The 12,464-nt window shown below is 33.4% G+C and overlaps 1 protein-coding gene across 1 annotated transcript in view; it reads right to left on the bottom strand.

Moving 5' to 3' along the window:
* The window catches only part of BRD10 (bromodomain containing 10), a 49,088-nt gene that overhangs the window by 20,348 nt on the left and 16,276 nt on the right, over window positions 1-12,464 (bottom strand). Inside the window, exons 4-5 of the mRNA XM_005522755.3 lie at window positions 10,212-10,288; window positions 4,779-4,868 (exon numbers count right to left, since the gene is read on the bottom strand). Coding sequence (XP_005522812.2) covers window positions 4,779-4,868; window positions 10,212-10,288 — 167 coding nt within the window. The remainder of the gene's footprint in view (window positions 1-4,778; window positions 4,869-10,211; window positions 10,289-12,464) is intronic.

Below are 12,464 nucleotides of genomic sequence, written 5' to 3'. Positions count from 1 at the left end.
CAAATATCCATTTCCAAAGACAAAGGCATTCAACCTCCTGGGACCATCTCATTATAAGCTCCGGGAACAATAGCAACACAAAACCTTTAAAGGGAGGATTTTACTTTTTTGGCTATTAAGTCAAGAACATCAGGGTGTTACAGACCTCTGCAAACAATAAAGCCTTTTCTCCAAACCATAATTACCTGTTTACCTTGGCTGGTGTCCTTTGATTAAAAAATTCTCCTTCCCTTAATCTTTGTCTGACTTTTCTCTCTCTGGATGGATGATGTAGTCTCCTTCTCAGGAAGGTACTGCCCATTATTTGTTTTAACCTTTTCTGTGGGAAGGTTCTCTTCTCTTAACTGTGGGAATCCTGGGCTCCAGCCTTCCTTCTCACCCCCTAGACAGCTATGCACTTATCAATTAGACTTAGAGGGCATGATTCAAATCCAATAGTGCTACCAAAATAAAGTCTTGTATTTCAGTAAACAAGAAATCTTTCCATGTTCATGTTTAAAACCCCATTCATTTTAATACAAATTCAGCTAGCACCTGCAAAAAAGCCCTAAGTTTGTTGTTATACGCAAGTACCTGCAGTCCTGTCACTTTCATACTACACAATGTCAAGAAGGGTTTGAAAAAATAAAAAAATAAATAAAAATTCTGCTATGATATGCAACAGTTAAGTACATACAACCTATCAACTAAGCAGCTTAATTAACAGCTTCACACACACACAAAAAATTACTTCACATCACATGAGAGGGAGATTATCTGAAAGGCAGTAAGAAGATTTCCATTCACATTGCAAGTCCCACTGATTTGACCATACAGAGAAGACCTAGGAAAAAGTGGGATCCAAAATGTCAGAGACTGGTAGCTGTTATCCTCTGTAGTGATCCAAATGCATTACTTCACTGCCTCTTCTCATAAAAGAAATTTCATATATTAGATAGAAGTCTTTATGTGATCCTAAATATACTAGCAAAATGCTTCCCTATCATGTGTGTTTGTCAAAATTATTTTTTCAGCAATACCACTGCAAATGTGGAATTAGGCTACTTTGCATATCCTGGTCAATTTGCTAGTTATAGAAAATTTCTAGAAGCTCACATTCAACAGAATGGCTATGCATATTACATACACAGTCTAAATTATAAAAAAACAAGCAAGAGCTAAAAATGCAATTAAAAAAATCAATAGAATTTTTAGCCAGTATGTTCTCCTACTGTAGGTTTATAATTTTTACTGACTGCTTGTAATTTCACCCACGCCTCATCTAAGTATTAGCAACAAAAGAAGCCTAATTTCTACTAGTATCTAATTCTCACTAATGTAAATTCTGGGCTTTTTTCTATCAATTCAACCTTCACTCCAGTTTTTAAAATTAAACAATGCAGCTTCACATGTCCTAAGCAATGTACAAGAGCTAGAAGAAATTCTAGGTTAGACATTCCTTAGGGAATCAGCCTTTCACTAGGCAGTACACAAAACATTAAACTTTAAGTCCCCTTTCTGCACCTTTCACATTCTTATTTCCAGTCAGTCACTCAAACAATAGCAAATCTGACTCATTTCTCCTCTCCTTCTGGATATGTAATATGTGGTAAGGAGAGGAATTGTTCAGTAGCTGAAGGAACAGACTTTTTAGAACACCCAAAATAGTAATATCACATACAACTTCACCTGCTACACAAAGGTGCTTTTCCTGTCAAAATCTGTCTCACTTCCTTTTGCCTGTAGATGGCCATTTCTGTTCTTACAATGACCACTCAAACTGTAGCAGAATAGAAGCACAGGTATTTGTGCAACTCCATGATAAATTGCATTAGTAAACTGGTCTGGCTTATAAACAATTCACCAACCAAAACAGAATGTGATAAATCAAAGTACTTAACTCTCACCTTGCAACGAACAAAGAATTTTGCTAGACTCTTGCATGGGATGGCACAGAAAACAGAATCTTCCAGAGACACAGGGAGTAAGAACTATTTATTTGGCAGCAGTTTTGGCTTATGTCAGTTGAATGCATATGTGAAATTGCAGTATTGCTTCAGAACAGTGTCTAGAGTTCAAGTACAAAGTTGAACTCTTCAAAATTAAAGAACTGAGGTCAAATTTAATTTTCCACTCTAAAAAGTCACAGCAAACTAGCACAAAGCAAATCTCATCACAGATATAACAAACTCACCAGTAATCAAGAAAAAGCACAAGGCTTTTTAAAAGGAAAAATATTACACATAGCTAATTCAAAAGATAATACAGGTGTATAAGAGTAGAGAACCAAACTGTTTTAATCAACCAATCTGCGAAAATACTTTCCAACAGGTTTATAATTTCATTGTTGTAAAAGAAACTTGTGGAAATGCCCACATTTAAAATTATCCATTACTTTCCATTACATAACCCTATTCTAATTTTCTTTTAACTTGCCACACAAAAATCTGTCAGGTCATTTGTTATCTCAAGCTGATGTTGTGTAAAGTATCAGATACCACCAGTCCAACTACCTAAAAAAAATGAGGGAAAACAGTGTAGGTTTATTCACACTAAAAAGGCCCTGTAGTTCAGCTCTTTAATCATGCACCCATTACTTCCAAATTCTGGAGAAAGAATTCCTTTTGTGTACTCGACTGTGGTCTTCAAAGTAACAAAAGGGAGGTTACAACTAAGAGAAGGTTATAGCTGAAAGTCTTAATTTAAAGTTAAATAAGCTGTACTTCTAAAATGTGTACTTCTAAAGCCGCCTTGAAGGTTTTGCTCAGCAACATGGAATTATCAGGGAAGTTACTTGTGAAGAAGATTCCCATGGCTTCACCCAGGTCATTATTGCAAACAAAAATCAATATTAAATTACCATGAAGTAGTAAAAACATCACCATCTTTCAGTCAAAACAAGAAAGAAGTCCATGAACAGCAAGTAAGTGACAACCTATTAAAATAAACTTTCACATTAGGTCAAATTTCCATTATCAAATTAGAATATTGTTTTACTTAACAAATGCACTTCAGAAAAACTGGACAAACTCAGTTCTGGATGCTTCTGAAACTGCCACTGTCATTTGATTAGAGCTGAAGAATGAAAGTCTGCATTTTCTCCAGTTTTTCAGACACCAAACATAATTACACATGGTGTTAGACATCAAAAATGAAATCCTAAAGACTTTCCTTATAACGCAAAACCTCATTTTAGCAAAGGAGGGGTTTTTTTTTATAATTCGCCTAATATAGCACTTTTCTATTTGTTTGTTTAAAAGGTAAATGTGACATTTCCCTGACAAATATTTTTTTCAGAATCGGTATTTCACTTTACTGTTTACTCATAACCACTTCTTCAGTAATTAATCCTAACCTTTTTTCTTTACATAGAACTTCTAACAACACACGTGTGTAGAGACACAGAATCATGATTTGTTAGGTCTATAAAAGCACAACAAAAGATTGTCCTTACCTCACAACTTCTGAATGCTGAATGAATTGTATCTTAATTCCCCTGTGTTTAACTGTTTGGGTTTTTTAAGATGGTATGATTAGAACTAAACATAGTATTCCTGCTGAAGTCATGCAACTTACTTACATAATGACATTATCAGATTTCAGTTTAAAGTGCAATTATGACATATTTAGCGTTTGTCTACCCTTGAAGAAGTCCTGTTCCTACAGTTTTCTACCAGACTTAAAGACTCAACTACACTAAGATTATTGATCTGCTTTAGTAGCATTTCAATCTAATTTTTGGCTTTTTATCCTATTGCTGACACAGCCCTTCTCATAACCTTCTTATGATAAAGGCAGTTTGCAATTTAGCAACTACAAAATAATTTCAAGATTAAGCTGGTATTATTCCTTTGCCTACATTAACAATTATTATGCTAATTGTCTACACTGACACTTGTCTTTCAGAATCCTAATTTATTTTGTCTCTCTTCTACCACAGCTCTCTCACCTTTTTAAATAACTTAAGAATATATCAATTCTACAGGAGGCTATAAACTTTCATTTCAATTAAAAGCAGCCTGACTTCTAATATAGAAAAATCAACACTTCTAACTAGAAGAATAGAAATGCCACCATAGAAGTGCCTATGAAAGGTTCAATAAACAGAATTGCAATGAAAAAAGTAGTAAGAGCTCACTATAGAGGGCTGTTTAAATGAATACTATTCACATATTTAAACCCATCCATCATCTTAATAAGAATCACTGCCTCCTACAAAAGGTCAGACATGCTGGATTCTCTTATCTGTTACTCCTTGGAGGTTTTCAGTTGCACAGACTCAGTGATATAGTGTATATTGCTAAAATTTTATCTCAATCTGATATCAAAAGCGTGCTTTCTGGTACAAACTCCTTCAGTAAATATTAAACAAAGTAAATTCTAATAACACATGCAAAAAAGAGGAATTAAGAATTCTAGCTCACTGGAAGTTCTGATCAACACTGCACAGGCAGATTTGAGAATTCTCTCCTGTAATTATTTGTTGGTAAGAACTTGTCCTCAAGGGAAAACAGTCTCATGTTTGATGGAGATGAACTACTCGTTCTAAGGTACTATCACTATCTATATTTTGTTTTGGCATGGAGAAGTGCTAACACAGGTACTGAATTCACTTATCATAAAAACATTGAGAACAGAACATTACACCCAGGAAAGATTAAGATTACAGTCCGCAGGTATCAACCTTAGGAGGTTTCATGCAGTTACGGAACACCATAAAAAACTTCAGTTGACAGGCTTCAGCAAGTAACTGACATTGTTTCATAACCATACAAGAGAAAGCTTTTAATGTCACATACCGATTTCTTTTTAATGTCCTCCAGATCTTTGAGTTCATTCTCAATCTTTGTGATTAATTCCCTGAGTTCATCAAGATTAGTGCAAATAAGCTAAAAAAACAAATGAACACAAACACTTGGTGATGTGGGACTTGTACAGTGAAATTAAATAAGCTTTAAAAGCACATTATTACTTAGTGCCACCATTTGATTTTTATTTTCTTACAGTATTTTTAAACATTAAAAAAAAATCAAACAAAAAAAAACCACCAGGACTTGTTGAGAGGAAGAAAATCTAAGTAGAAAATACTCTTATTTTTCAAACATAAACCATATCTCTACCTGTAAGCTTCCATTTCAAAATGTAGGTATTTTCTTAAAACTTCTGTGAATGACAACTACCAAATTTGTCTCAAGTACAGTGATGACTTTACAACATCTTTGAGTACCAAACAACTCCCTGGCAAAGTAAGTATACTAGCTTTGTAGTATACTGTATTTATAGCATATTACACTTGGTATGACTTTTCTTGAACATAAATTTTCATGCTTACACAGAGTATTCCATCCCTGGGTATGGATGCCTCCAATAAGGCATCTGGATCTGGTGATGTAACCACATAGGGGTGACAGTGGCAGTGCTGGGTGGACAACTGGACTGGATGTTCTTGAACATTTCTTCCAACATTGATGATTCTAAGGCAACCTAGTAATCTACCAGATCTACCTACTTAATGTATGTTTTGAAAAAGTATTATATTCTTCTAATTCTTGTCTTTAGAAATCAGCTTTTTACATTTTTTTTTGCATTCAGAAATGGATGTTCTTTTCTTGAAAAAATTGCCAAAGTTGATCTGTGTATTTTGTCTAGCCATCATCTAGGGCAAGTTAAGACTTAGAAAACTAAAAATTATTAAGATGTTAGGTTCTTTTGGATTTATAGTCTTTATTAAGACTTGCTTCTTTTGAATGCCCTTAGGTAGACATGTTTTCCTTTACTGAGAACATGTTGCAATAACCTAAGAAAATGAAATTTAGAACACCCATACAAAACTCACCCTCACTAAAATGTTTTTATCAAACAACTGTTAAGTATTTTTCACAAATCAGTAATTTATAACAATGTATTTTTACTTCAAATTCATGTGCAGTTTTAGATTTTCAGTAAATTAATATTAAAAAATGCTCCTTTTATAGTAACTATTAAAACACTGAATTGACACTTTTAGTAAAATAAATTTCAGAAACCTCTAGTGCACACATGTCACTATTTTCATAACAGTGCACATTTGGAGCTTTGAGGAAATGGAGTGACTCAAATCAGAGTTTACAGTTTTCACATTTATCAAGTGTAGAATACCAAATTAATAAGGAAATTGGCAGTGTCTTGCACAGACCATCTATGCAAAATTTACTTGTGAAACCCAGAAAACAGAGTTACTATGGGTAACTCTCTATTAGGTTCGAATTGCATGTCCTGCACTTTAAGGAGTACCAATACCTAAAATACAAACTGAAGCCAAATACTGGCTTTTTCTGGCCTGTGAAGAAATCTATTACACTGTATTATTAAGCAAAAAAGTACATCACAAAGTACTTAACAAAAGTCAATAAAGGCATGGATAAAGGTTTTCCCTACACACTTGTAATCCATTTTTTGACTATACACCTGACAATTCAGTTACTAAATTCTACTGTTGCTTTTTATTTTCTCCTATCAGACCAATCCAAACTACATCAATGGGAAAAAACAAAGCAAATAAATAGTTTTATTGCCTTGGGGCTGAGGGTGACAGGCAAGAGTAATCAAGTGTCTATGTTACAATTTTCATCAGATAACATGTACATTTGAGGGTCATAACTGTGTGTCAGTTACCTACTGGTAAAACAAGGAAGGTAACAGCAGCTGGGCTTGGAGGATTTACAGCCAAAATTAGTTTAGTATTTTAAATACTCTAATACTGTACTGAAAAGCACTATAAAAACGGTTCAAGAAAAAAAAAATTGATTTTTTTCATTCACAATACGATTTGAGATGAGGAAATAAAGATGTATACTGACTGGGAAAAAGTTAATTCTGAAACTTCTCTCATATGGTTAACATTCCCTATCTTAGAGAATGAAGCTAGCATTTTGAAGGTAGGATGAAAAGAACAGTAATGAAAATATATTTTGATATGGACTCTAGATGCTATTTCTCCCAATGATATTCTTATTCATATTTCAGTGTTCTTTGCTCATGGTTGGTAATTGGTGGAATTCAGCAATTCAATTTTCTACAAACAACATTGCCTTCTAATCTGTTTTGTATGTTTTGATGAGTAAGTAAGTTACCATGAAGGCCAAAAAAAAATATTAATGTTACAATCTAATAATTTGTCACATTTTGATAGCTTACTGGTAGTTCTAAAGAACATGCCTTCTAATCACCTATCATGAGGAAAATTAATCTGAAGTGAAAAAATGTTTCTGTATTGAATTATCTGAGAGAGTAAAAGATTAGTCCCTATTCCCTAGAACACTCCATGGTGGCTTAAAGATCCAGGCTATAAACATTTACATCAACATAGTCTCATTAGAAGTGTACATGTTAACTGCAACAAAGACACCATCATATCAGGCACAGTACTTGCTACATAGGGACTTATTTTTCATAGGCAATAAGCATCCTGTTTTTCAATTGTATGCAGTGGAGGCTTCAGATATTCAGTAAGATTTCAAATTCAGTGTTCAACTTTCATGTTATGATGCAATCTCAGATCTCAAAGACTCTCACTGACTCCTAGGACTTCAAGGAAGAAAGACAAAAAAAAAAATCTGCCCTGAACTTTTTAAAGGAAGACAGGGGGATCAAGCTCCATTCCAACTTGGGACTCTCCTGTAATCAACTTATATATGAACTCTTTAACATCATAGAACCATATCTAATCTGTGGATCTACTGATAAATACAAACCCACTGTATTCCATCAGATCACTGATGCTCTTTCCTTGCCCCCTTAACTTCAGACAAACTTTTTGCAGAATTTTTCCTCTTTTCAACAAGGTGTCACACTTGAATATTTCAAGTTATTTGTGTAATGACTGTTCTCAATAATTATATTTCCTATGAAGCTGATCTTTTATCACTGACATATACAAGTGGAAGACATCCACACAGCCCCCTTCTGTGATCTGCATTTAATTTAGACTGTAGCTGATAAAACTGAAAATGTTAAAGACACACTGAAACAGAGCATGCATGTTCCTTTTCTTCTTCATACATGTAGGTATATACAACTACATGTGAATGTACATGAGGTGAAATGAGAAAAGACTGAGTGAAGCACCAAACCTAAATGTACTCTGTAACTGGGAAAAAAACACAAAATACATTAGTGTCCCTTCTGTACAGCACTAAAATTACTGTTAATTTCTTTAAAATGTTAATGAGCAACAGTAGTAAGATTGGAACTCAGAATAATAAGCAAGAGACAATTAAATCATGATCTGTGAAGCTGTAAACTCACCTCTCCAGTAATTTTCAAAATATTAAAACCAGGACTTGGTTTTTGTGCATTTTTATTTGATAAAAAGAATTTAATTTGCATCTGCTTTTGATTTGAGTTTATTTTGTCGTTTGCAAGGTTTTTTTTTTAAAGCAGCTTTGAGGTATATATTGTAAAAATCACATTCTAGATGTTAGATTAAGTAGCACTATTACCTACTGAATTTTCATTAATAATTGATTTTGATTTCTGTCCCTGCACATATTAAAAGACTTATTAATACTAATTTACTCATCTTTAAAGCCAAGTCAAGATTTTCAGAAGATCTATACTTAAGTACAAGACCTAATCTTATAAACTACAGTGCCTTCTGGTTGGGTTTGGGTTTTTTTTTACATTTGTCGGCTGCAGGCATATGAAACATATTATTTCTTAATAAATTAACTTTCACTCCAAAAGAACTGATGTGCAGACATGTAGCAATATTATTGTAGTTATACTCTCCCAGCATATCTCACAGGGCCTGTTAGCTCTAAGCCAATTTCCCAAATATTTAAAAAATATCCTTCTACCTTCAACCAGTTATGTAATTTCATAGTTTGACCATTCATGTATGTGGGGAAGTGTATATTGAAGCATACATTACTAGACTCCAAAGGTTTTAGTAATATTCCAAATATAAAAGTTTTAATATTTGCAAATTCTTCTAACAGTCATACCTTTTGAAAGAGGCTAAGCTGTTAAAGTTGTTGTTAAAAATCTCCCCAATAAGATTAAACTGCTCAATACTGATCAGTCTGAGCCTCACCTAAAACAGATACGAGTTCTAGCTTTGATCAAAAGAGCCAGAAGTATTTTGTTACATTTTAATATAAGGTTTTTACGGAAGAGAAATATACACTTAGACAGATATAAGTATGTTTTATCTGAAGCTAAAAGGCTGGGCTAGGTTTTAGACAGACAAGTTGAATAGTTTAAATTGTTCAATAATGTAAGAAACTATTTCTAAACCAACTGTATATATCCATGGTATGGTGATAATATTCTTGGAAAAAAAAATTATACATGTACCTACTTTTTGGAGCTGTTAGGAAACATTTCAGTCACCACCATTATAATATAGACAAAGTCAGTGTACACTTAAATATCAGTCATCTCTCAACATTGACTGTTAGTACCCAATTTTAACACAATAAATTCTACTAGCTCCATCTGAAACATGTGATCATGATGGGCTCAACTGATTCAGGGTGAGGGTATTACAAAACAGCCGTGATTCAATGCAAGCCTACTGGCCAAACTTGCACAGATTGCTCTCTGAAGGAAAAGAAAAAAAGAAAAAAAAGAAGAAAAAAAAAAAAAAGCCAAAAGAGGACTTCAATCCAAGCAGCTTTGCATACAGAGAGAGAGCAACTTAGAACTGATGTACTGTCACACTTCTACTACAGCACCATAAAACCATATGAGCATAATTAAAACTTTTGTTGCTTTCTAGAGCCTAAGAGGTCCTAGAAGCCAAGAAATCACATACTGATAAGGAATAACAGCTGCAAGCATGGAAAGCACAGTTACAAATTTTTTGCAAGTCCTTCAGTTAACCAAGCATATTTCAATTCAAGAACCACATTGTCACACCTCATATAAAACCAAGTAATATTAACCCAAACAATTATATCTACCTTAAAAATGTCTTTAACAAGTCCTAGTTTTCAGAGGTTTTATACTGTAACAAATGTATCTGGGACCATAAACAACATTGAAAATACTGTTCAAGCTGCACATGCTAAAAATGATAAAATATTTTTTACCAAGAGAAGGAGAAATGTACTTTCAAAAATATCAGCTTAAACCTTTAAAACTAGAAGAAGCTTCAGTAAATATTTCCAAGATCTCTATCAGAAATGAAAGGACTTATTTTATAGACATTCAGATTTCAAGTGCTTAAAACAAAAATTAAAATAATTTACCTGAAATTCCGGTATGGTAGACTTTCTGACACCTTTTCTCTTCTTTGTGATTGCTTTTTTAGATAGTGATTTTTTTCCTTGTAAGATTAAAAGAGAAAAGCTTCATAATGCTGTTCATTGTACTTTATTAATAAAACTAAATTACTACCAACTTGTAAATTAAACTGCAACTAACATATGGTTTTCAGCAAGTCATGTAAACATGATGAATCAGAACTAGACTCAGCAGAAGCAAACATTGAACAAGGATCTGTGTACTGCAGTTTTTTGTGTGGAGTGGAATGAAAAAAAAGAAAAAAAACTACTACAATTTCAATAATACAGCGCCTAAAAATATACGTTCTGTAAGTAACATTGCCACCACTCTTCTCAAAGAATTGAAATCCCAAACTTAAGACACAAACCTAAGAAACAGAGCATCTTACCTGCAAGATTTGTTTCTCTAACACTCTAAAGAGCTACACATTAGGATCTGCCATCTCTGTATCTGTTAGTAAAAAGATACCCTCAAAACACAAGCAGTATCTAGAAATCCCTGATTGAACATACTGAATTTACCAAGGAAATTAGATTGATTTGTTTCTTCTGCTTGTGGCAATACCTAACATTTTTATAAAAAGGCAAGAAACTTCCTATAAAGCACTTCACATGCAGCTGTGCTATATACAAACAGAAGAAAAAAATCTCTGTGAAGGTAAGGCAAGTGCTTTACTGCCTGCAGTACAGGAGTTTACAAGTCATATACATTTCTCAAATCTAGTGATGTCATCAAGCATGACAGCAAAGCTTCTTATATGGTTATTTCTACATTCATGTGGTAAATTCAAACAAGATCACTTTTAACTTGCTCACTCAGACCAAAATCATCACTCTAATATTATCACTCGTTCACATTCAGGAGTCCTAAACAATAATTAAAAACCTTAGACAAAAAGAGAGCTTGAAGAAAATAATCATCCAATGTGGAATTTGTTGTCAACTAGATTGATTGCAGGCACTTGGCAATAGTACAAGCACAGGCAGATTCAATATTTATTTTAATGAAAATACTGGCAAAAATTTCACTTAACCTTCTTCCTAACAGATGCTTTATGTGTTTGCATATGCATATGCACACATACATACAAATATTCATAGATGTCTAGGCATTTATATTTCCAATTTATTACACTGTGAGTTTCCTGAACATGTTACCTGACTCTGAAATAAACCCACTTACAGGACGAGGTGCAGGGCTTGAAGAATCTAGATCTGAAGCTCCACATAAAATCAAGCTATATTAAAATCAATAAAACAACCTAGAAACCACCCATACCAACCATATTTAAAAATTTTAAATGCCCTCAATGACCAAAAAGAAATACATATTTCACATCAGAGAATATGTGATAAAACAGAGAAGCTTATTTATTAGAATAATAAACCAAACATTCTGACAATGGGAAAAAAGTCAGCATTTTTGTTACATACTTTATGAATTCAGATGCATGCTACTACTGAAAACAATGCTGTTCATTGAATGAATTAAAGTAGATGCTTAAAAGCTTTCTTGACAAACTGACTCAAAAAGGAGTCTGGTCACATGTTGGCTCCTTGCTATAGCCCTTTTTCAAAATGTTGTCTGATAATTAAATGAAACGACAGAAAATAAGGCAGCTAGATTGTCTTGCTTCTTTACAAAAAGGAAAATTTTAATATCTTTAAAAGAGAATTTTCATTTTACAGAATACTTTCAATATTTTTTTAACAAGTATTTACTTTACTATTTTCAGCATCCAGTGCTATATGATGTACGATGCAGCGTAATTCAAGAAGTAACAGTTAAACAGATATATTCTTTCTCTTTTCCCCAATATATCCTTATGAAAAGGAGGATGAAAATTTTTAGGAAGAGTTATAAATAATTAGAAACCCAAATAAAATAAAGATTTCTTTCCATGCATCAGCATCTGAAAACCATGAAGTAGGAAAGATATGGAGTTACAGACAGACCAAGAATTAAAAGAAACCATCTAGAAGCACAAGAAAATGAGCCTTACTCATGAAATTAGAGTCTGACATATAAAGCATACCAGTTGGAATATATGTACCAAAAGGCCAACAAAATTCCCAGGCTGGTAACTGCCATGAGCTAAGTACATATCTGTCTAGAGCAGCATGACAGTCTTTTTCCCATTTTTTTGACACCAGCTGTCCTATGGTGCAGGCATTTTTGATATAATGTATTAAAAACTAAAAAAAACCTACAGATAC

Source organism: Pseudopodoces humilis, chromosome 4 (assembly GCF_049639895.1).
Source record: "Pseudopodoces humilis isolate 2021_Gansu_Grassland_sample_001 chromosome 4, ASM4963989v1, whole genome shotgun sequence".
Lineage (NCBI taxonomy): Eukaryota > Metazoa > Chordata > Aves > Passeriformes > Paridae > Pseudopodoces > Pseudopodoces humilis.
The sequence above is the reverse complement of the archived record's forward strand: the minus strand, read 5'-3'. Positions and strand labels throughout refer to the sequence as shown.